The 26,302-nt window shown below is 40.2% G+C and overlaps 1 protein-coding gene across 2 annotated transcripts in view; it reads left to right on the top strand.

The window, feature by feature from the left end:
- Positions 1-26,302, top strand: part of LRBA (LPS responsive beige-like anchor protein) — a 970,380-nt gene that overhangs the window by 409,873 nt on the left and 534,205 nt on the right. For both annotated transcript variants that reach the window (XM_089670467.1, XM_089670468.1), the window contains exon 36: positions 22,210-22,376. In XM_089670467.1, the coding sequence (XP_089526593.1) occupies positions 22,210-22,376 (167 nt within the window). The remainder of the gene's footprint in view (positions 1-22,209; positions 22,377-26,302) is intronic.

Below are 26,302 nucleotides of genomic sequence, written 5' to 3' on the forward strand. Positions count from 1 at the left end.
TTGATTTATTTTTCTACTATTACATCTCTTTATTCATGACTGACACATAACTGTGGCTTTCTGTAAGTTGCAAATTATTATGCAATTCAGAGTCCCAGATATGGAACAGCTGTGATTCTTCCAAAGTGGATATATGCATTTTATGCATTAAGGTGCAAAATACAATTTTCAGAAGTTGCCCCCCCCCCCCCCCCTTAAAGTGGCCTTGTTTTTTTGTACCTACAGGTAATCCTATATTAAGGCTTACTTGTAATTACAGTAAATATCTCCTAAACGTACACAGTATAGGAAATGTATGGCAACCAGTGACATCACCGGTGCATGCGCACTATGCTTTCAATGAACAGCATGCCATCCATTGAAAAAGCTGTGCTGCGGGCGTGGCTCTTGTGCATATGTGGAGGAGTGATGTCATTGCAGCTCAGCCATTCAAATGGCCAGAGCCTGTGGACCCGGGAGGAAGACCAGTTGAAGATGGATTCCCTGTCAGCTGCGACAGTGCGCTGCTGGAGGGATCTGTCTTTTAGTTAATAAAAAAATATATGATAAACCAAATAACCACAAATAGCGCAACCCTAAGCCCAAAAAAAATATAAATATATAATAAAAAATACTATTACATCCACCACCATATACGTGCAATAAATTAATCAGTGCAAAAAGCAAATATAGGAAGTCCGCATATAATCCATTCAAGAAAGTCCAGCGTCTCACCAGCCTGCCTGCAACCAAGATGGCGATGGTGCAATCACGTGGTCCGGACACGTGAGTCAGCGTGCGTGGTGATATCGCCGGCTAGCCATGCCCTAATGCATTTCGTCATAGGGCATGGCTAGCCGGTGACATCACCACGCATGCTGAGTCACGTGTCTGGACCACGTGATTGCACCATCGCCATCTTGGTTGCAGGCAGGCTGGTGAGACGCTGGAGAGAGAGTATGTGGCTCTGATTATATTTTTAAACTCATTGTGAGTGTGGTTTTAACGGGGGCTTTCTTCTGAATAAATCTTTTGAATGATATTGCACTATGGCGAGTATTCTTTTTATCCACATGTACTATTTGGAAATGTGAGGATTTCTTTAAGCTGGAGTTCAGTGGTGGAATGCTGGATATTTTAAAGATACGCTGGTTTATCAACAGTTTATGGTGAGTGTGCAATTTGATGGGGTGTTTAGTGCACTGAATATCACACTGGTGAAGGAGGATCTCATTGCTTCATTGATTGAGGATCATATTCAATAATATATGGACTTTCTTGAATGGATTATATGCGGACTTCCTATATTTGCTTTTTGCGCTGATTAATTTATTGCACGTATATGGTGGTGGATGTAATAATAGTATTTTTTATTATATATTTATATATATTTTTGGGCTTAGGGTTGCGCTATTATTTGTGGTTATTTGGTTTATTACATATTTTTTTATTATTTACAGTGTATTATTAATAGCAGCACCCAATCTTTGTTTATTGTCTAAACACATTGGTGCGATGATGTCAGTTTAATGGTGTCTTTGAGTGACTTCTAATAGGCACCGTGTGTTGGCTACTGATCTGTAAGAATTTTGTCTTTTAGTTAAGTCTGCCATAAAGTTCTAGCATGCAGTGCATACTAGCACCTTATGACATTACCTTGCGGGGGGATACCAGTTTCCTTTTTTTTTTTTTTACGCAGGTTACTACCGCTTTAAACACTTACCTGAGCCTGATCTCGATGCAGAGCTGTGTCCATCTGCAGCAGCTCCTTCTCCCCTCTTTCTCTTTTCATGGGAGACTTGGCAGCAGTAGGAGCCATTGGATTCCAGTGCTGTCAATCAGATACAGTGGGGAGGTAGCGGGGGGGTGGGGCCAAGCCATTCTATTTGTGTCTATAGATCAAGCCTGCATGTCTGCTCTCAAAGCTTTGCTATGGGGGCAGACGAAGAAGAGGAGGAGCAGACCAACAGCCAGAGGTGGGACCTCAGAAGAGGAGGTTCAGGGCCACTCTGTGGAATCCATTGCATGGAGCAGGCAAGGATAACATTTGTTAATAAAAAAAATATCGCCAAACAATCACTAAATAGGCCACATTTTAGCAGAAGAGTGTTACTCTGACCATGGAAGTCTATTTTTAGGAAAATTTAATTTCCTTACTCTGTGGATTTTCAGTTTGCTTTATAAAGCATTGGCTGGAGAAAACAATGTGGTATTTAGTATGCCTTGTAACTAACACATAATAAAAACCCTGACATCCTCTAAACTTAAGAAAAAAAAAAAATCTCAGCACTATTTATCAAAAAATTTATGTGAAAGCAAATTATACAAAATAAGTGGTAGCATACACAATGCTCCTTGTGTAATCCTCACAATAGAAAAAAAACTACAAACCACACTATGGGGCTACTATGATAAATGGTTCCACCAGAGCAATGCTGGAGAAAGATTTGTAACAAAGAAAAAATTGCATAAAATATTTGTGAATATGTCCTCACATATATGTATCACACTCTTGAATGCAATGCAATTATATTATTGAGTAAAGAGAGATCAAAAAACACTCCTGTTGCATATTTCCTCAGGTACTTAGTGGAAGTGCTAAGTGGTATTGTGAGCAGTGGCAGGGAAGTTCTTTGTGTCGCTGTCACAGCTGCTACCTAATTATTTGCCTAAGTTGTCTATTAAAAAGGCAATTATTAGTGAAAACTGCTGTCCTGAAAGACTAAAGCTGGCCATAGACTGTTCGAATCTTGGCCGGTTCAGCAGGAGCCGGACAAGATTTGAACCATGTATGGGCAGGCTGAATGTACCAAAGTTGATTGATCGATCAACTTTGGTACAACCAGGCTACCAGAGTTTACATGCGAAAGAAAAAAATTTGCACCCTCTCTGGCCTGCCTTACACATCTATGAAGATGCAGTATTTATAGAATGCAGCAATTTTAAGTTTCATACTCTATTTATAGGCATTTTTCTACTTAACATAAATTACCTGTCACTCATGAGCGGGGAGCTGCAAATGAATGGCAAGCAGTATGCGTCAGGTGTGGCTCCACAGGTACAGGAAAGTGCCTGGAAATTTACCAAACGCATATGAAAAATGCCTCTAATAGTCCATGTGCATGAATTTTAAGACCGGATTGGAAAGTTTGTGTTAAGCCTGCTATACATGGCTCAAAATAGGCCGCTTCAACAGGGGCCAGCCGAATTTCTATCTATTTATGAACAGGCTGGTTGTACTGAAGTTGCCATCTGCTATAGCTGACAGCACTGATCGGTGCATTCTGGTGGCAGGAAAGTCTCTCCGCTGTCAGAATACAATACCTAACTGAAGAGGATTCCCTCATCCACATAGTTTTTGGGTGGTGTAATTAAGTTGTCTTTTTTTTTTTTTCGTTCAACCAGGTAAAAAAGACTCGGCTATTGGTTGTTTTAAGAGAAGGTTCAGCTTTAATTTATGTAACTTCCCAGCATCTACCAATAAATGTCAGTTTTAGGATGAATAAACCTTTATTCGAACATAATAATAGTTACGTAATTGTAATGATGGTTGGAAACATTATATATGGATGAGTAATTGCTAAGTTGCATGTTGGTTGAAGGTAATAATTTGATTGTTCAGGTGAAATGATCAACTTGACCACTTGTTTACTGGGCACTTACTGCCAAGGCCAATTTTCAGCTTTCAGCGCTGTCACACTTTGACAATTGCGTGGTCAAGCAACACTGTACCCATATGAAATTTTTAGAATTTTTTTTTTACACAAATATAGCTTTCTTTTGGTGGTATTTAATCAGCACTGGGTTTTTTATTTTTTGCACTATAAACGAAAAAAAGATTTTCTTTCTATTATAAAATTTTGCGAACCGGTAATTTGTCTTCACTGATATGCGTTGATGAGGCTGCACTGATGGGCATTGATGAGGAGGCACTGATGATGCTGCACTGATAGGCGGCACTGTCGGCACTGATAGGCGGCACTGACTGGCACAGATTGGCAGTATTGCTGGGTGGGCAGCACTGCAGTGCACTGATGGGCAGCACTGTTGGGCACTTTTGGGAATGCACTGAATCGGGGCATTGATATTCGGAACCCTGATTATCAGTGTAGATGTCTGCTTTGACAGTTGCTGGTTACTGCCAATATTTTCCTTACGCTGTGACAGCATGAGGAAAGTACTGCCAATATCCAGCAAGTGTATTTACATAGTGGTCAGTTGTGATTGGACACAGCTGATCATGTAGCAAAGGGCTGTTGTGATTGGCCTTTTACCATGTCATGTGATCAGCTGTGTCCAAGGACACAGTGATCACAGACAGCGCCGGGTGTGTGCCACAGGGGGCACATTCTGCGAAGAAGTCATATGACGCCATCCCGAAACTGGACGACTGCACTGAAGCCATCATTCGCCAATAGCGCGGTGTTAAAGTGGAAGATGAGGCTAATGCAAACTATTCTTGCAAATGTTCTCTCCCCCCTCCTACCTATCCTGCAAACCATTTTTTAATCTGCTCCAGTCTAGTAATGCGATCCTGAAGCTCCAGCTCTCCTTTTTCAGAGAGAGGCTGCTGCAATAATATGGAGCTCCACTAACATTTGGGCCATGGAAGTCTATGGGTGACATCATGACTCTAGGGATTTATAGCCGTTGAGTGCTCCCATTGTCAAGTGCACAATCTAATGGTCAACAAGAACACCGCATTTTTTTGTTTTGTTTCTTAATGTGAGACTTTTCATTGATGTAAAGCTTTAAAGAGCAATCCTGGAAACCTGGGTGAGGTCCCAGTAGCATCTATTCATTATACTAATTTAATTTACAAAAACCTTGACCTGCTTAGAACAGAAGCTTTTAGGCTCCATGCACACTGGGCTTAAAAAAAAAAAAAACGTCAGATCCCTTGGCAAAAAAAATGCTCATATAGAGCATTTTTGTACATATTTAGGAGTGTTTTAATAATTTTTCTGCCAGAAATCTCCAATCAAAAACACAAACCAGAAGGATTTTTTTCTGCATTTAAATGCTGAGCTTAAGTACTTGCCCTCCAGAGGATTTACCCCCCCCCCCCCCCCTCCTGATCAGGCCATTTTTTGCATTCCTCCGCTGTGTTACTTTAACTGACAATTGCGCGGTCATGCAACGCTGCACCCAAATTAAATTTACATCCTTTTTTCCCACAAATAGATTTTTATTCGCTGGTATTTGATTGCCTCTGCATTTTTATTTTTTGCTCTGTACAAAACGCCAATTTTGAAAAAAAAAAACACTATTTTTGACTTTTTGCTATTAAACATTCCAGTAAAAAAATTAAAAAAAATCAAATTTTGGCATAAAAAAAATCCTAATACATGTAAATTAATTGGTTTACATGAAAGTTATAGTGTCTACAAATGATGGTATATATACTGAGATTTTTGTTTTCAATATTAGTCATGGCGGCGATCAGCGACTTATAGTGGGACTGTGGTGGGCATTCTTACTCTGGGGAGGAATTGACTGTCACTGACATCCCCAGTGACACCAATACAGTGATCAGTGCTAATAAAAAGCACCGACATTGTAGTAATGACAGTGGGCAGGAAGGGGTTAACGTGGAGCGATCAAAGGGTTAACTGTGTGCTTTTTCGCTGTGTGTGTTCTACACTGTAAGCACACTGCTTTGTATGGCTCTGCTATGCAGAGCCATACAACCTGTGTGCAGGAGCTGACAGGGGAGAGATCTGCATTGTTTACATACAGGTCTCTTCCCCATTTGTGATACTCTGTGATCGCTGGGTGTTGGGGAATCACTGGCCAGGACCCGCTGATTGAGAGCATGGCAGCGCGGGTAGGGCGTGTGCGCAGCTCGTGCGCCCCCTGCCCGAAAATACAAAATCACGTGTATATAATATATATCAGTACTTCTGCTATAGGGCAACGGGAAAGCGATTACAATATACCTCTAAATGTCCTAATGTGCATGGACACATAGGGATAACACTGAGCTGTTTCTACAGTCAGAACACAAAACTCCTGTAGAAGCATTGATTTTTTTTTAAGCCATTGTGCATGGAGCCTTAATCTATTCCATGTGTTGTCCTCATTTGTGAAGTACAAAGATTGGCAAAGCTATGCAGCTATAACAGAATCAACAAACATACTGCAGTTTAGTTTTTATTTGTTTTGATTTAGGTACAAATGTTGTTCTGTTTGCTTTTGAACTACACTATTACCATAACCAACATAATTTCCCTTTACATGGAAAATTATTTCAAAGCTGTGTGGCTGCCTTAGTATATTGACTTAAATTGTGGTTTGGAAGCTGCAAGATAGCAAATATCTGAAATCTCGTATATTGTATCCAGTCCATTAAAAGAAGAAGAAATAGGAACGATAGTTTGATAAGTGTGCTGCCTCTGGTAACCTTGATGGCTATTATCGAGAGGATGATACTATATCTATTTCATTGGCTTGTACTTTATTTTTTTTTTTCCCCTCACAGAGAAAAATCAATACTTGCAGGCATGGGATGACAGAAGCATCACTTTAGAGCTGAACATGCCTGACAGACATTGTCATTGGCTGACTTTTGTTTGCTATTGTGGCTTCAAGCTTTCATTTTTCTAGGGCTTATTCAAGCATTTTTGTAGGATTTCCCTAGGTAGACTTTGAAAACCAGAGGTCAAGTGTACAAATAGTTCTAGGTAGACAATGTCGTCTTCATTTTGCTGGAGTGTTCTGTTACACTGGCAGCTCAGCAGCATTGACTTCTTAGCAATACAGGGCATTTAATCAGCAGTCTCATGTTAACACATTGAATATGCGTTATTCCATGCTATGTTTCTGGCAGAAATATTTATTATTAGTATTCTTCCTTTTTGTTGCAGTAAAGACAAAGCTATTTATCGAGTTAAATGTTTCTTTTAGCTATTATATCACAGTTACACTTTTTTAGCAAATTTTTTTTTATCCTATTTATAGTAGATTCCTATTCATATGAAGTGGACAATATATCCATATGCTTAATCTCCTTCTTGTAATTAAAGTGGTGCTTCAACAACATGGTAGTATAAATGACACAGAACAAGGGGTCTGTAAATGTATATTCAGGCTAACTGCCTTCTGAATTATTTACAACTAATTTATCTGGCACTGCTGCTTTAATGCCTTCAGATCATTAAATCAGTAGTCCATGTTCAGGGAAAATACATTATCACTCTCATAGAAGTGGAAATGCTGCAGTTCCTCCTGAGCTGTCTGCAAGATATTCAACCTATATGTGTACTGATTTCATTTAACTCTTTGCCAAAGCAAACCTGTTTCCTTATTCTGAACTAAACACTTGTGGGAGTGTGAAAGAAGCTATATTTTTACATATCTTGTTATTTTATTTCTCCTCATATATATTTGTAACATATGGTGTAGCACTCTGCAAAGTTCATGCAGCGATCATATCACTCCTTCCAACAGGACAAGTTAAATCCTCATGTCCTAAACATGCCTCTAGGCCAGTGCATGCCTCCACAAGGCAGTGCTTGGGGCCTGATCAACTTATCAGTGTAGATGCTACCCCTTTGGAGGGCGTTGTACCTATGGCTAAGCAAATACTGACTTTGACACTGTATTTGCATAGGCAGCTGAGGTGGGTCCCAGCTGGTGTTGGATATATAAAATAAAACTAAAGGCAAAACTGTTTATCTCTTTGTTTACTGAAGGACAGCGGTTAGATCATCACCTACTAGGTATATCGCCACCTGCAGGAGCAGTATGGTATATACAGTTAGTGTTTGTTACCCCTAAAATTAAAAACCCACATATGCCTTCAGTTATTCACTGTTTAGTAAGTGTTGTCTGTAACTTGTTTTATGTTGCTATAAAATACCTGGTTATCCTGCCAGTTCCCTGGGTTCTTGTTTTAAACTGACCACACAAGGCATGGGGACAAACCTGTCCTGGTGGGGTTAGTTTGCCTCCCTGGCATACCTGCTAGGAGAAAGAGTATTCTGTTCCTACGCATAGTGTCTTGTATCTTCTGTAGTCAGTAGCAGGGCTGTAATCCCAGCCCTGCTCTATTGTTTGACAGCAGAGCTTTACTACAAAAAGTACAGTGTGTTCAGAAACTAGAAATATTCTTCCTTGCAGTGTCTGACCAGTTATTTAGTAATCACATGTCCCCCAGATGGGTTGGGGTCAGTAGAGAAGTAGCTGTAAACTATAAAGTTTAGTAAATTCTGTATCAGAGCACCTGTTGGAAGAGATAGAAGCTGCTATTACAGTAGGTAGGGGAGGGCAGCAACATACCCATACTGTCAGCTGGAGTGAGTGCAAGTTAAGGCAAGATGGGAATTGGCTACAAGCCTTGGAGACACAGCTGGATTGCAGATGATTGGAGATGGGGCAAGGGCTGCAGACTGTCAGCAGATTTTAATTACATTTAGGGCCCTATGTGAGGTGGAGAGCAGGTGTAGGACAGGAGGAGAGAGGAGCAAGATAGGGTCTAATATCTTTTATCTGTTTTGTTCTTTGTCTGACCCATTGTAGTCATGCTGTGGTAGGTAATGATCTAAAGCAGAGCCAAAAGACTGTAGAAAAAATTATTTTATTTTTTTTGTACTCACCATAAATATCCATTTCTCTGCTTTCTTTGGAGCACAGAACACCCAATCCTTTGGCTTTGCTGCAACCTGCAACTGTATTTGAATCCTTCATTTGTACATTTACCATGTGGAGCATGTAAACAACATGCCAAACCGGTTTATTAAGATTTGGGCTCCGTAGACTGCCATGCCTAATCTAAACCTTCATAATAGAACATTTCATACAGGGTTCAGTGAACACATTCTAACATCCAAGCAACTTTGTGCTCAATTGCATTCACTGGTTTTATAATATGCTTGTCTCTCTTTGCCTTTAAACTTCTTGATTAACATTTGTTTCTTGATATCTTTTGTATTTAGAAATTCATGTTCAGAGGCAAAAGCAGTGGACTCATATTTCTCTCTGTCAGGGATTGTAATATAAAATGAAAACATTCAGAGAAGTGTTCTTAATCAGTTGGTGTTTCAACTTCCATTATGTTGACCAGTGTATGTCCTGGCTCTGCTTCTTGTTCATAGTGTTTATTGATAGAAACAGTCAAACAATAAACAGATTTAGAAAGAGAGCAATACAAGACATGGAACAACATATGAAAATGCACAGTACAGTGTTCAACAAGCTTGCGTACAATACAGATACATAAGAGTATCAACTCGTATAGAACTAGTACATATCATGAAGTGCACAGTAAGCAAGGACAGGATAAACTAATAAACCAACCCCTGGCTAGGAGACCAGAAGGTCTATATACCATATACTTGGTGAAGATCTGGTGTGTATAGGGGCAGATCAAAGGTGCTACCAATATGTAAAATGGGTGAATCTGACACCCACTGACTCCATGTCTTATAGTGATCTATCCTGAATAATGGCAGTAAAAGAAGAAAGGAAGAAAAGATCAGAATAGAGCAGAGAGGGGTTGAGCGGAAGGAAGAGATTAGGGAAAGAGGAGGGGCAGAAAACCCAAAGTGCCTGCCGATTTCCAGCTCTGTAGGCAGAGCAGATCGTATTAAAGGATAAGTACCATAAAAGCTCATAGCAGCAAAAGGGTTTAAGCAAAATGGGGGGGGGGGAGCATTGTACCCATGATTGCCACAGTTTAGTGTAGTGTTTGACCCTGTCCAGGAGGATCGCATCTAATTTGGCATGGATCATAGCCTTTAGTGTTCCTATTTTGAGCTTCTATTAAGACAGTTGGTCTTCCAGGCTTTTGTGATTGTTTGTGTAGGGGCAGTAGTCCCTTGGAGTAATTTTTTCTCTAACTCTTAACTCGTGTTAAGGTGCCATAAATTTAGTAGGGCAGAAAGAGGGTCAGGGGCAAGCTCAGTTGCCATTAGGAGGGTGGAAATTATGTTATATATCTGCCTCCTGGCTCTTCTTCATGTCGTTTACCTGTATCCAGTATAGGGTTCTGCTGTTCTCCACTGTCTGTTTGCAAGTAGCTGTGCTGCTTAGTGTCAGAGTTATTTATGTACATCATTTCCTGTCTTAGTGTGGCTGGTTTAGAAACCCCAGAGGAAGGAAGTGGGAAGAGAGAGAGAGGAATTGAGACTGCATGAATGAATTTTTATGCTAATCCAGACCAGAAACAGGGATTATTAGGCAAGTGTTCCTATGTTAATAGTTAATAATTGTTGTGTATATCTAATATGGACTATACCAGATACAGGTGAAACTCGAAAAATTAGAATATCGTGCAAAAGTTAATTTATTTCAGTAATGCAATTAAAAGGTGAAATTAATATATGAGACTCATTACATGCAAAGCAAGATAGTTCAAGCCGTTTGTCATAATTGTGTTGATTATGGCTTACAGCTCATGAAAACCCCAAATCCACAATCTCAGAAAATTAGATTACATGCAATCTATAAAACAAGGATTGAACATAGAACAATATCGGACCTCTGAAAAGTATAAGCAAGCATATGTACTCAGTACTTGGTTTGGGCCCCTTTTGCAGCAATTACTGCCTCAATGCGGCGTGGCATGGAAGCTATCAGCCTGTGGCACTGCTGAGGTGTTATGGAAGACCAGGATGCTTCAATAGCGGCCTTCAGCTCTTCTGCATTGTTCGGTCTCATGTCTCTCATCTTTCTCTTGGCAATGCCCCATAGATTCTCTATGGGGTTCAGGTCAGGCGAGTTTGCTGGCCAATCAAGCACAGTAATCCCTTGGTCATTGAACCAGGTTTTGGTGCTTTTGGCAGTGTGGGCAGGTGCCAAGTCCTGATGGAAAATTAAGTCAGCATCCCCATAAAGCTAGTCTGTGGAAGGAAGCGTGAAGTGCTCCAAAATCTCCTGGGAGACTGCTGCGTTGACCCTGGACTCAATAACCATCATAGGCTAGAGTCAGGGTAGACATCCAATGGCCCTCAGGTAGTTAGGAGTTTGGTTGCATGGCAGATTAAAAGTTACTGTGGGCACAGATTAGGTAGGCAAACTCTTGCATTCCAACATCACACCATGGTTTCTGCTGCTGAAGAAGCTACATTTCTGGCTGGTTGGACAACGGAAAAGAATCTCCCCATCATCACCGATTCTGCCTTCAGGTCTTTTGATACCAAAACAGATACTGCACCCTGATCATCCTCAGGGGCCCCTGCTAATGCACTTTTCTGCAATATTCATCTGGAGGTATCTTTATGGACAACTACTGTATATACCAGGGTATATGTGCACAGTTCCACCAGGACTTCTGTTGGGCCCTTATTGATATTACCTGATTGTACATGGGATGTATATACTAGTGTTAACCTTTTTTATTATGTAAGGCTTGTGTGCTTTCCATACTGGCATGTATTCATATACTTATGACTTATGTTGTTATACTGGCTTCAGTAGTTCCTTTTCTCCAAGTTACTTTGATTAGATTACTGGTTAATTTTCCAGGAAGTAAATCCCCTTTGCTCACATAGACCCTGTCCTGGATGAAGACACTGCCAACAATATTATTTAACCCAGTCTTCCACCAACCAAAGTTTCTGGCTGTCTTATTTACCTACAGTTTTAGAGCGATATCTTGATTGGGGAGGGCCATTTCTCAACCAACTCCCTCCCCCCAAAAAAGGTTTTGTTTTACTTTACAATGGTTTGCTTAACTGGGAATATAGGGGTGGAACTGCAATATGTTAGTTACCGTCAATGATATGATTTTAGAAATCTCAGTTCAGGACCAGCTAAATCCTCCAGTCATATCATGGTATTCAAAAAGTAGCATCAAACCTGTTCTCCGGCACTAAATCTCACCCACAGTATGTTTTATTTTGGTAGTTCATGTCATATATGAGTAAGATTGACAGAACAGGCTTGTAAGAAGGTAATAGCCATGCAAGACATTAACACATGTATTTGTTATTGGTGAATGGCAGGATATGCTCTGTCAGCAGGTTTGTTCCTTCAGGGTAGCATAATATCATGTCATTTCACTTTTATCTGCTAACAAAAGAAAAATACCAAAATGTGGTTTGTAAAACAGAACTTGATGAAACTCAGGTGAACTATATACAGAATGTTTTGCATATTTTCTTTTGTTTCTGCATCCTTTTAGTCTGCACTGCTCTTTATTTCAGCCAAATTATTATTATTATACAGGACATATATAGCGCCGATAGTTTGCTCAGTGCTTTACATTATGGAGGGAGACAGTACAGTAACAATACAGATCAATACAAGAGGGATTAGAGGGCCCTACTCCTTGGAGCTTACAATCTAGGAGGGAGAGAATAGTGGTACAAGAGGTAACTAGCTGTGGGGGGATGGAGTGGTAGGAAGAGTAGAGGATTCCAGTATTAGCTGGGGTCAGGGTAGGCTTCCCTGAAGAGATGGGTTTTCAGAGTGCGCCTAGAAGTGAGCAGAGTAGGCAATAGCCTTATAGATTGGGGTAAGGAGTTCCAGAGGATGGGTGAAGCCCTTGAGAAATCCTGGAGACGGGCATGGGAGGAGGAGACAAGGGAGCTAGAGAGTAGGAGGTCTTGCAAGGAGCGGAGAGTACGGTTAGGGTGGTATTTAGAGACAAGGTCGGCGATGTAATTAGGGGCAGTGTTATGAACGGCTTTATACGTCAGTGTTAGTGTTTTGAATTTTATGCGTTGGGCAATGGGAAGCCAGTGGAGGGATTGGCAGAGAGGGGTGGCAGATACAGAGCTGTTAGTAAGGTGAATGAGTCTGGTAGCAGCATTCATGATAGACTGAAGAGGGGATAGCCTGCGATGAGGTAGGCCAGTGAGGAGGGAGTTACAGTAGTCAAGGCGTGATATAATAAGGGAGTGAATGAGTTGCATCTTGAAGATGTTGCGGAGGTGAAGTCTACATGAGTTTGTCAGCGATTGAACCTGGGGCTGAAAGGACAGATTGGAGTCAAGGGTTACACCTAGTACCCTGGCGTGAGGGGTGTGACTAATGATAGTGTTGTTGATCTTGATGGAGAAGTCAGGGGAGGGGGCACGGGCTGGGTGGAATACTAGGAGCTCAGTTTTGGAAAGGTTGAGTTTGAGGAAGTGGAGTGACATCCAGTCCGATATGTCACTTAGTAGGCTGGTGATGCAATTGGAGACACAGGGGGTGAGGTGAGGGGTAGAGAGATAGATTTGTGTGTCGTCGGCATATAGATCGTTTGTTAACTTTGATAATGATAATTTAATTTTTGGTAGTTTTTGGTAGAAAACGTTTAGTGACTGCAAAGATAGTCTTTTCCCTTTTCTGTTTTTTTTTTTTTTTTTTAAGCCAAGTTATTTTTATGCTGGTGTGTGGGGAACTAGCAAATAGTTGCATTAAGCGCTTAAGGACCGCGCTATAGTAGATATACTGCTTCAGGGCGCCCCTGTGTGCAAAATCGTGTGTGTATATATGTGTGTGTGTGTGTATATATGTGTGTCACTGGATCCTGGCCAGTGATTACCGGCGATCACCAACAGGGAGGAGGGCTGCTTTGTTTACCAACAGTCGTCCTCCCTGTCAGTTTGAGCACACTCTTCTGGATGGCTGAGCTCAGCCATTCAGAAAGGTGTGATCACAGTGAAGAACACCCCCCGCCCCCTAGTAACACTCCCATCACACCACCATGGCCGCTGCAGTCCTGCTACAAGTCGCTGATCGCCGCCATTATTAGTATTAAAAAAAACAAAATTCCAGTATCTATACTGCCATTTGTAAATGCTATAACTTTCACGTAAACCAATTAATTTACACGTATTGATATTTTTTTAGCAAAGACATGTAGAAGAATACATTTTGGCTTAAATTTATGATGAAATTCGATGTTTATATTTTTTTACTGGACATGTTTAATAGCAAAAGTCCAAAATATTGTTTTTTTTTCTCTAAATTGTCGGTATTTTTCTATTTATAGCGCAAAAAATAAAAAACACACATGCGATGAAATACCTCCGAAAGAAAGCTCAATTCATGGGGGAAAAAAAAAAGGACATAAATTTCATTTGGGTGCAGCATTGCATGATTGCGCAATTTTCAGTTAAAGTAACGCAGCACCGTAACGCAAACTGCTTCTTTAACTGTTTCCTGACTGCCCTATAGCAGAAATACTGCTGCAGGGCGGCACGGGTGCGCAAAATCACGTGTACATACACGCACTCCCTTGGTTTCACACCCCTCCCAGATAGCGTCAGGTTGCCTGTCAGTACACCAGTAATCACATTTAACCCCTTGATTGCCAGGAACACGCTCATACACCATAAACTTCCATTGCTAGTATAGTGTCTGAACGGATCAATATCTTTGATCAGATCAGCACTATACCAGCGTTCACATTAGTATTCTGTCCCCAAAAACACAGCATTAGCGGGATCAGCCCCTACACTTATCCCCCCCTTCTCCCCCAGCAAGTGCAGTGTCCATAGGTCACTGTCACTTGATACATTGCACAAAAAACCGCAGTGTTCGCAGAATCAAGCCTGATCTCTGTTAGTACTTGCCAGTAAATTTTGATGACTCTCATATGCAGCTGAGTGCCAGTACTAGTGCTGCTCTACTTTTTGGTCAACTGGGGTGCACCAGCGGCCTAGTACATCCTGGTCTTTCACATACCAGCACTGCAGTATCACGTGGCGAGTCCCATAAGTGTAGTACAAGCTTGTCCCTCAACCACCAAGAATTCGCTCACAGGCCTGTAGAGCCCCTAGTGTCCTTCCGGATGTGCTTGCAAATCCTGATTAGCAGCCCACAGAATTTGCTGCACCCGTACTTCCCCCATGCACTGACCAACCCGGAATTCAGGTGGAAACAGCAAATTTAACTATTCCCCTTGATTTTGCTGGAGCTGTTTTTCATGGAAGATCTGTATGCATTGATGGTGGATCAAAGCAATTTATATGCACAACAATTTATCACCGCCAACCCAGATTCAAACTTTGCCAGACCATACACATGGAAACTCATTATGGTTTCCGAATTCAACGTTTTTTTTGTGCCTAACCCTCAACATGGGCATTACAAAAAAAAATTAATTGCGATTGTATTGGTCCACAGACTCGATTCATCATATGCCCGTGTTCTCTACTGTCATGGCCAGGCATAGATATGAGAGTATAATGTGTTTTATGCATTTCAACGACAACACACTCTGTTGTCCTCGGGGTGACTCTGAATTTGACCGGCTCCACCCCTCGTAAATCACCTTAACCAAAAATTTGCAGATGTCTATACTCCCAAGCAAAAAATCTGCGTTGATGAGTCCCTCATTAATTTTTCTGGCTGCCGTGCATTCAAACAATTTCTCCCCAGCAAGCATGCCAGATATGGGGTCAAGATGTATAAGACCTGTGAGAGGGCAACAGGCTATACATATAAATTTCGGATTTTTGAGGGAAAAGATAGTCGCATGGAGCCTCCTGGATGCCCAGACTACATGGGGAGCAGTGACAAGATAGTTTTGGACTTGGTGTCGTCCTTTTTCTATATGGGGTACCACTTATACATACACAATCTTGGAATTGGCGCACGTGGCACCATGTGACTTAATGTGTGCCCACCATTAGAAGTGGGTGGATGCAGGGCGGTATATTCTAATGGTGGGCATACCACACACTTTTTCTGGCAGATTTCTACTCTTTTTTTTTTTTTTTTTTTTTTTTTTTCCCATTCAGCCCACAGGCTGCATTTAAAAAAACAAAACAAAAAAAAAAACATAGCATATATACACAACAAGGACCAGCGACGTACTGGTAAATCACTGGACTTTGGTTATACCAGGATGATGCAGGTATCATCCTGGTATCGTTTTTTCAGCCAGCGATTGGCTTTCATGTAAAAGCAATCCTAGTGTTTAATTAGCTGCAGGATTGCTTTTACAAGCAGCTGGAGACGATGCTCCCCCTCCCCTGCTTCCTTCCATGGCCTTCTCGGGCAGTCCCATGCCATCGGGGGAACCTGAGAATGCAGCCGGTGTTTCTGCCAGCTGACCATAGAGCTGATTGGAGACCAGAATGGTGCCAAGCATCTCTATAGTCTAAGAAATTTGAAGTTACAAGCATTTCATCACTTCAGTTTCACAGGATATAAACCGCGCCATTTGTAAATTGGGAAAGCATCTGATCACACCGATCTTGGTGAGATTAGATAATGTAAGGACAGAGGAGATATCTCTAGTCTGATAGGCCCCAGATTTCACAAAAAAAAAATATGACAATGCCCATTGAATTTATAGGGGATATTTGCATTCCCTGTGATGGCATTAAAAGTGATTTAAAAAAATCAAAGGGACTGTGTAAAAATAGTTTTAAAAAAATCTAAATAACTTTTAAAAAAAAAAGCACCTTGCCCCCCCCCCGCACGCGAGCGTTGACCCTGTGCCGGTATGTAAACAGCGGTTGTACCATGCATGTGAGGTATTGCCACGACCGTCAGATCAAGGACAGTAATTCCAGCACTGGACCTCCTCTGTAAATCTAAAATGGTAGCTTGTAAATGCTTTTAAAGCTTTGCCTATGCATATTAAAAATATATGCAGTTTGTTGCCATAGCATAGGGCATGCACAGTTTTAAAGCATGTCATGTTTGGTATCTATTTACTTGGCATACCATCACCTTTAATATTTTACTAAATAAATGGCCAATATATTGTGTTTTTGTGCATTAAAAGTAAAAAAAAAATGTTTTATTTTTTTAAATTGCTGTGTGAGTATTATGTGACATAAAAAATTGCAGCACCCACAATTTCACTAGGTTGTCTTCTTTAAAAAAATATATATAATGTTTGGGGGTTCAAAGTAATTTCCTAGCAAAAAATACAGATTTTGTTTTTTTCATGTGAAAAAAAAGTGACAGAAAAGGCTTGGTCTTCAGGTGGTTAGAATAGTGAATCGTGTGTAGCATAAACTTCTGATGCTGGGCATAAAATGCCCCCAACCCCCAAAATGACCCCTTTTTGGAAAGTAGACACCCCAAACTAATTGCTGTGAGGCATGTTGAGTCAATAGAATTTATTTTGTTACCACAAGTTTTTGGAAAATGACAAAAAAAAGATTTTTTTTTTTTGTACACAAAATTGTCATTTAAATTTATTGCTCACACATGCCATGGATATATATGGAATTACTCCTAAAAATACATTCTTCTACTTATCCCAAGTATGGGGATGCCACATGTGAGTATCACCGTTTCAGAGGCCCTGAAATGCCAGGATAGCACCAAACTTCCCCAAAGGCACCCCAAGGAAATTGATAAGAAGCATGGTGAGTATTTTGCAGATCTCGTTTGTTGCCACAAGTTTTTGGAAAATGAAAGAAAACAAAAACCTATTTTTTCTTTTCCTTTTTTATATTTCAAAACCTTGTGAGAAAAAGTTAGATCTGCAAAATGCTCAACATGCCTCTTTTTAAATTCCTTGGGGTGTCTACTTTCCAAAAAAAGATCATTTGGGGGGTTTAGTGCTATCCTGGCATTTCAGGGCCTCCAGAACTGTGATAGGTAATGAAGTTACGCACCTTCAGGCTTTCAAAGTTGTCATTGGATTTCAGGCTCCTGTATGTGGCTAGGATCCCAAAAAGTCTCACACATGTGGTATCCCCATACTCTGTAGAAGTAGCAGAATGTATTTTGGGATGTAATTCCACATATACCCATGGCTTATGTGAGCAATATATAATTTAAATGACAACTTTGTGTAAAAAAACAAAAAAAACAAATGTTTGTCATTTTCAAAAAACTTGTGGGAAAAAAATAAATCTTCCATGGACTCAATATGCCTCTCAGCAGATAGCTTAAGGTGTCTACTTTCTGGAAAGGGGTCATTTGGGGGTGTTTGCACTGTCCTGGTATTTTAACACTTCAAGAAATTTGATGGGCAGTCAGAAAGTAAAGGCTGTGTAAATTCCATTATCTATACATTTTGGCCAAAATTTGAGTTTTTGGGATTTTTTAAAACAGAAATGAGAAAATATTGTTTTTTTTTCCAAAATTTTTTTGTTTATAGCACCAAAAATAAAAAGCACACAGGTGATTAATTACCACCAAAAGAAAGCTCTATTTGTGTGAAAAAAGGACATAAATTTAATTTATGTACCATATTGCATGACCGCTCAATTGTCAGTTAAACTAGTGCAGCTCTGTATAGCAAAAAAATGGCGTAAATTGCAGTATCTATACCATAAATATAATGTGAAAACTTACAGCGCAATATGCCTATCCAAATACGTATAATAAATAAAATAGAATTAAAATATTGCAGCTAACATATACAGCGTTCCCACATACAAATACTAATATACAAAAAATGCAGCACAATATTCTAAAATAAATATTAAATATGCGTAAATCTATTCTGTGCTCAAAACGTATTGCTTTAATTACAACACAATAATGCACACTTCCTCATATTCCTCATAATACCATGCATTATCTGAATTCTATCCACTGTGCGTTTATAAAGTATATAGTGGCCCAATATAAATCTTGGTAAACCGTCCCTTTAAGGCTCAGTGCTCCAAGTGCTAATGTGCAATTTCTTCTCTGTGTATATATATTCATCCAGTGATATCGTGTGACCCCCAGTGTTAGGTCCACCTCCAACACACTTATTTGCTCACCGTCAGGTCAAGCCGCGCCTTTTCCCTTTTAACCCGGGCAGGTATACTGGTGTATCAATCTCCAGTTCCTCCTGCACCTCCAAAATGCACCACTTGGACGTTGACCCGAACCGCCAGGTCAAAAGCGCGCCTTTCCTTTAACCAAGGCGCTTTTGCTGGTATATATATCCAACTCCTCCTGCTCCTCCAAACTCCAAAATGCAGCACAGAAAATGGAAAAAATGCTCCAGATGGTAAAGTATATCAAATCACTGTAAACTTTATTAAAACTGTTAAAATCTCCCACTGACATTTATTTGTGTCCTTCTCGGACACTACAGGATCAATATCTTTGTATAGTAATTTTGTGAATGAAACTGCATTGGATCCCCTATCTAAGATGGCAGTACATACACTTCCGGTTACGGCTTGACGTCATTGGCGTGCCCTACGCGTTACGTCATGTGACTTCATCAGGAGACAGATTCCCTGCTGAGCAAGTGGACCCCTGGTGGAATCTGTCCCATGTGGAAGGGGCCTAAGGGTAGATTTAGACATGCGTCTAAATCTCCCTTACCTCTGAAGCCTGATACGCTCCAGAGGTTACTGAGAAGTGGTGAGGAAGCAATGTGCTGCTTCCTCAGCACCTGTTTTAACCCAGGTTGTGCCGTCAAATGAACCGAAGCCATGTGTATTGCGCGCAGTTGCAGGACATTTGCGCCGCTTCTCCATTGACTTGAATGTGTAGCATTTGACGGGCGGCATTGCTACAAGTCATGTCAACTTTGCCAAGGGTGCAAAGTGAAGCATTGCAGCCACAGCATGTAAACACTCCTGTTCGCTGCCTATTGCACCTTAAGGGGGGATGGTTGGCGGGTAGCAGATATGTAGCTCATCCCCCAAATCACAAATCTAAACAAGGCTTAAGGCCTTGTTCACACAGGCAATACTGCAGTGAGGCCGTGTTTAGCTGCAGGGGGATGCATAGGTTTTCCGTGCATCCCCGTGCAGTTAGTCCCATCGATGTGAATTGGGACACAACAGCTGCATGGGAGTGAACAGGTGTTTCATGCATTCCTGTGCAGGAAGTTTCATTCATGTCAATTGGGATGCAGTGGCTGCATGGACACAGCCACTGCTCCCAATGTAAGATCCGTGTGGGTGCATGTCCTAGAGCTTTGTCTGTGTTTGGGGCCATGAACCTACACCCGCTAAAATGTCAGATTTGTCCCTGCAGTCGCTGCATCCCAATTGACATGAACGGGACTGCCTGCACAGGAATGCGCAGAACACATGTGGGTAAACCTGGCCCTCCATGAGCATACACTTTAGTACATCCCATGTGAATAAGGCCTTAGTAGGAATTGAGCAGGAATTTTGTGAGTTATATTGTGTTTGTGTGCTAATAAAGATTTTAGTGTTTTTTTTAGATAAAATAGCTATTTGATAAACATTTGCATTGCACAACTACTGTGAGGCCTAAAAAATCAATAGCATTTTCTTTTTATTCCACTGGTCATGTGCTTTCAGAAATGACCTGTTTTTTGTGTGTGTGTGGGGGGGATTGGGGTAGGGTGTCTTTTTGCTTTTGAAAGCTGTAACTGTAAAATAAAAAAAAAAGCAATGGAATAATTGTGTAAATGGTCTGGCCACCTGAGTGTAAAAGTGGAGCGCAGGGCCTGGCAGCAAAAGGGTCTTCCTGTCCTGTAGATAGAATCAACAGATAGTGAGAGAGTGTCAATATCCCCTTTTAGACAATTGTCATTGGAACAAGTGTCCCCACTGGAACTTTGCCCTTATTTCAGTCCTGGTAGCAAATCAAAGTTCTGGACCCTCACTTTAATTCTGGGTGGCAGTAGTGATCAGGACAGTTGGAGAGAGCCAATCTTCCAAACATGGACACCACAGGCAGCAGCAATAACCTAACAGTGGCTCTAAAGCACGATGGGACTTGTAGTTCCACAACAACTGGCGGGCTGTCAGTTTGACACCTCTCGTAACCTTGTTAAAGGCAACAAATTATGTTTTTAAAGTTAAATCTTAGAACACTTGCATCAAGGCAGTTGTTTAGAGACCAGTGCTCATGTTCTGTTGCAAACATCAATGTTTGCCTCACCATGGGTTTTATGACTATTTTTAGACTTGTTAAATAATATATCAGTTTATTGTACACATGTATACAGAATATGCTTCATATGTTACTGCTTAGAAAATGAGCTTGCATCTTTTGTTAGAACTAGTCACATTCTTGTCCTTTACTGCTTTTTGTAGTATTTATTACCATTCTTTCACAGCAAGGAAAACTTTTGTGAATACCATTTTTGGAGGAATATTTTATTGCTATTCTTTTTTTTATTTTTTTGTTTTCATATACATGGCATTACTGGTCTTAATTTTACATTATAAGGTCAAATTCAGCACTAATGTTCTGCAAAGAGACAGAGATTGATAATCAGTAAAGAATGGACCACTAATGTGATTTATATCTATAGATTTTATGTCAGGTATGAAAAGTTGCTCTTCAAATTGTAAAGACTGATCCATTAGACCATTAGGAAGCACTTGAAAGCATTTATTACCTCTCTGCCTGCCTATTTTGGAAATACACTTTTTCATATTGGTTGGATGTTTATATAGTTTACTTTAAATTTATTTAGCTGGTATGTCTGTACAGATATTTTTTTTTTTTTTTTGAATTGCGGATGTCTGTTTTGTAATATAGTATGCCCTGTTAGCGTTTGTACCCTCAGTGGGATCAGTGTACTTATGTCAGGGCAATATATATATTAAAGGCCTTGGATTACAGTTTATGCATTGCAAGCATTACTTTTTTAGAGCATGAGGTTTTTGGCTCTCTACCCAACATCCAGCCTGTAAAACAGGGTTCCCTTTTTCCTTGCATAGGTTGCCCTACCGCTGGCTATGCTACCACTAGTATAGCTCTGATCATCATTTGATCATTGATCAACGGTAGGTAAAGCCTGATGCAGAACGTTTAGTAATTGTAAAACTGTACAGATTAGCAGTACTACATGCATATCAAGTCACACCATAAACAATGTTCTGTATTTTTTTTGTCTTGCTGTGATAAAAAATGTCTCCTAAATGCATTGTATTAGAAATGTATAAAGAGGCTTATTAAATATGACTTTTTGGCTTTCTGCAGATCCTTATTTATACTCAAATTGTCTGCAATGTTTTGTAAAATTTATTGAATGCATTTTACATAGGGAGCAGTGACCTCCCCCTCCCCCAGTAGCTACTCTACACAGATTTGAGATCATTAGACTGTATGGATCTACTAGGTTTACTGTGCGTTTATGTGTGATGTGTGTTATTGTATAGAAGGTATATGGGGCCTTCAATGGAACACAGGAGCTTAGTGCTTTATAAGGTTGCAGCTACAATCCATGCTATTCTGATGCTTTTTGAATGATAGAAACAAAAGTAAATATAGATCCAGGACTTGCAGAGTAGCTCGATAGTGATCTCTGCATACTTTGCCCTTGTTAGCTTTCGAATTATGTGTCTTAAATTCGTATCTCCCAAACAATGGTAAACCGAAAACCTAAATAATGTGCACATATATTGCATAAAATCTGATGTTTAAGGAGGTTTTGTTGTTTTCTTTCAGTCGCTTTGTGCTCAGTATTCTGCAGACAAGAGAGAAGATGAAAAAATGTGTGACCATTTAATAAGGGCAGCCAAGTACAGAGATCATGTGACTGCAACCCAACTTGTACAAAAAATTATCAATATTCTTACAGATAAACATGGAGCTTGGGGAAGTTCTTCATCAAGGTAAGAAAAATATGCTTTTTATTGTACAATAGGTAAAGAGTATTACCGGTTAATTTACAGCATGTGAGACCAAGGCAGGCTATAGATGAGTGAAGAACTAAAAGTTCTGTTAAGCAAAAAATAGTTCATACGATTATGCTGTTAATTGTTTCGTAGTTCTAATGAACATCCATCATGTTGGATCAGGTACTTTAGTTTGCAGCTCGACGGCATGTCGCAGCTGGCACACTAAGGATGTGAAAAATGAATGATAATGATTCTAAATTTTCGTTCTCTTTTCACATTGTCTATGGCCTGCTTTAATCACTGAAGGTAGGGGAAAGGGGCGAGTAGAGCATTTAAAGGTTAAGACTGTGCACAGTAGATGTGAGATGCCAGTAGGTGATTAAAATCAACATCTCTCCATAACTGGAACACCAACATTGGTGCATGGTTTGGAAACACGTTATTGAACTTAGTGATGCTAACCCTGTTATAGTACATACCTGGTTTGCAGGGTTTCAGAAGATGTAGCTGGTTAAAAAAAAAAAAAAAAAAAGTTGTTTTTTTTCACCTTTCCTTTTTCTTCCTTGGGTCATAGGCATAAGCAGTTCTAAATGCTAGCCGCGTTTGCCGCTTAAGTGTTTATTCATGGCAATGGAAAATATTCTGGCCAATAAAATTAAATGTACAAGCGCTAAACGCGGTGAAGTGTTTACTCAAGGTTTTGCTGCATGTAGCGGTTTGCTGCTGCCAGGAGAGCTAAACGTCTATGGGTGTTAATGTGTAGAGGGGGCCAAAGGTTCCATGCACACTAGCTTATTTATAAGCTCCTAGCAGCTAGTTATGAGTGGTTTTTTTTTCCCTTCCCCTAGAAGCAAATAGTGTTATCTTATGTGTCCATGCACACTATTGTACGCTAGAAGTGTTTTTCAAGCTTCACCTAGGAGCAAAAAAAAAACTACTAAAACACCCCTAACAGCTTTTTTTCAAGCTTTTTTTCTCCTATTTGTACTGTAAAAACACTAAAAAAATGCTAACACCCCTAAACGCTTCAAAACGCTACTACCAGCGTTTTTTATATAGCCGTGTTTGAGCTTAAAAAAAAAAAAAAAAAAACAGTAGTGTGCATGGATCCTTAAGGGTCCATGCACAGTGGGCTTAAAAAAAACAGTTCTCTTGGCAGAAAAAAAAAAAGTGCGTTTGTACAGGAGTTTAGGAGCTTCTAGGAGAGTTTAGAAGCATTCAGCATTTTTTTGTACCAGAAAATTGCTCTCAAAAACACAAACCAGAAGCGTTTTTTTTTTATGCCTCTAAACGCTGAGCTTAAAGGATAAGTTCCACTTTCGTAACATGTTACATATTATACCCATATTCAGGGTGTAATATGTTACGATCAGACTGGCCCCCGCTCCCTGCTTTGACAGCTAGCAGGGGATCTTCTCCCCCCTCGCTAGCTGTTAAATTGAAAATAAACAAACCACACGTCTCTCATTCTCAGTCCTCTGAATGAGAGACTACAAGTCCTGACAACCTTAGCGGCTGTTGGCTTATAGTCCTCAATGAACTACCATGGTCCTGTGAAGCGCCATGGTAGTTCATTCATTCTTCCTATCAGTATATCTGCTTGCTCGTACATTCCGTACGTCAAGCAGATATACTGAGAGCTCTGCAGGAGACCTGCGTGGCACCAGCGGTCTGCTGATCTCTGGTGGAATTCTTTACAGGCTTCTGCAGACAAAAATAATAAATGCACAATTTTTTAACTGCAAAAAATGTGCATTTTATTGTTTTTTACTAAAAGGTGAATTTATCCTTTAAAATAGGCCTCTAAATGTCCAAATGTGTATGGACACAGGATAACATTGAGCTGCTTTTGCAGCCAAATCACAAAACTGCTGTAGTAGCAGTGTTTTTTTTTTTTGTTTTTTTTTTAAGCCATTGTGCATGGACCCTTACAGTGTGTTTATATTTTACTAGACCCATGACCCTGTTTTGATAAGAAACAATAGAAAAACATTTATTGAGAAATGCAATAATATAGTTATTCAGATTTTAGCCACTTGAAGACAACCCTATAGCAATTTTACTGCTCCAGGGCGGTCTTCCTGTGCAAAATCTTGAGTGTATATATACGTGATTTTGCACAGGAGAGACTATTTTGCACTTCTATCTCATGGGGGTCTACCTCTGCCAGCGGATCACTTCTGCTGTGAACTGTCACAGCAGAAGCTGATCTCCAAGTCCCAGCAAAATTCCATGCCCTCCTGTGCAAAATCACCCACAGATCGTCAGGCAGGGAAGATCAACAGAGCACTGCCTATGTTTACAGATCTCTGTTCTGACAGGACAGTGATCAGTCGTGTGTCAGAGCAGAACTGGGAACTCGATCCATCAATTCCCCTTGTACCAGTACCACCTAGTGTACACCAAGTAGATAGTTAGGCACACACTTAACCCTTTGATCACCCTAGATGTTAACCCCTTCCCAACCAGTGTCATTAGTACAGTGATCAGTGTATGTTTTTAGCATTGATCACTGTATTAGTGTCATTGGTTCTCACAAAATGTCAGGTAGTGTAAAAATATACGCCGCAATATCGCAGTCCTGCTATTAGTCGCTGATCGCCGCAATTACTAGTATAAAAAAATAAAATTCCAGTATGTCCCATAGTTTGTAAATGCTATAACTTTTGCGCAAACTAATTAATATACACTTATTGGGATTTTTTTTACCAATAATATGTAGCAAAATAAATTTTGGCCTAAATTTATGAAGAAATTTGATTTTTTAAATGTTTTTATTGGACATTTTTTTTTTGTATTTTTTTGTTTATCATGCAAAAAGTAAAAACCGCAAAGGTGATCAAATACCACCAAAAGAAAGCTCTATTTGTGGGGGGGAAAAAAGGACATAAATTTCAGTTGGGTGCAGCGTTGCATGAACGTGAAATTGTCAGTTAAACTAACGCCGCGCTGTGTAAAAAAAAAAAAAAAAAATGGCCTGGTGAGGACGGGGGGTAAATCTTCTGGAGCTGAAGTGGTTAAACAGGTTTGCAATAATGTATGAAGAATACATGATGTAATCCAGGACATCACCAATACTTGAAAAATCCTGATCTAGAGTTGAACTCCTTGCTTTACCTTAACAAAAGGTTTTCTGTTTTTTCAACCATAATGTACATGGAAAAAAGGTACACAGCTTCCATTTATAGCTGCACGATAACGAAGGTAGGAGATAGTAGGCAGGTGTTTTGGCAATCAACACGGCAGGAAGAAATAAAATAAATAAAATCAATGTTTGATTTATTACAAAGCCAGCAGTAGTGAATAATGTACTTTTTTAAACAACAAAACCTGGCCTTCTGTTAGTAATTGGCTAGAACAGAGCTTTTCTCAACCTTTTTTTTTACCCCAGAGAAACCCTTAAAATAATTTTCAGGTTCTCAGGGAACCCACTGCTAAAATAGATTTATTGGCAGGCTTTTGGGAAAATGGCCCTTAAATTTATGGTCAGTGAGAAGAATGCTCCCCCCCCCCCCCCCTTTCATCATTGGTGTCATGCTGCTGGGTCTGCGAAATGGCGTTAGACCCAATGACCCAATCATCAGATGGGAGTTCAATTAGCCACAGCTCAAGGAACCCTTAAGCAACTTCTGGAGGAACTCTAGCATTACACAGAGTCCTGGTTGAGATTATTGGCATAGTGCATCATATTTGGCTGCCTGTCATACTAATCCAAACAAATATGCATATCAAGGATTCTGCCTGTCCTGGTCTTTATACATATTCCAGGTCCATGATTCGAAAAACTGAAGTGCGACCATTAGCATTGTAGTTGAGCAGCTAGAATTTTTTGTTGCATGGAGCAAGCCTGTGTACATCACATGTCGGACAACAGATATGCATATGCTTGTTCTACGTTAGTGACTTATCAAGTATTAAAG

This window comes from Staurois parvus, unplaced genomic scaffold (genome assembly GCF_062004578.1).
Source record: "Staurois parvus isolate SC_StPar_1 unplaced genomic scaffold, SC_StPar_1.0 ptg000090l, whole genome shotgun sequence".
Classification (NCBI taxonomy): Eukaryota; Metazoa; Chordata; class Amphibia; order Anura; family Ranidae; genus Staurois; species Staurois parvus.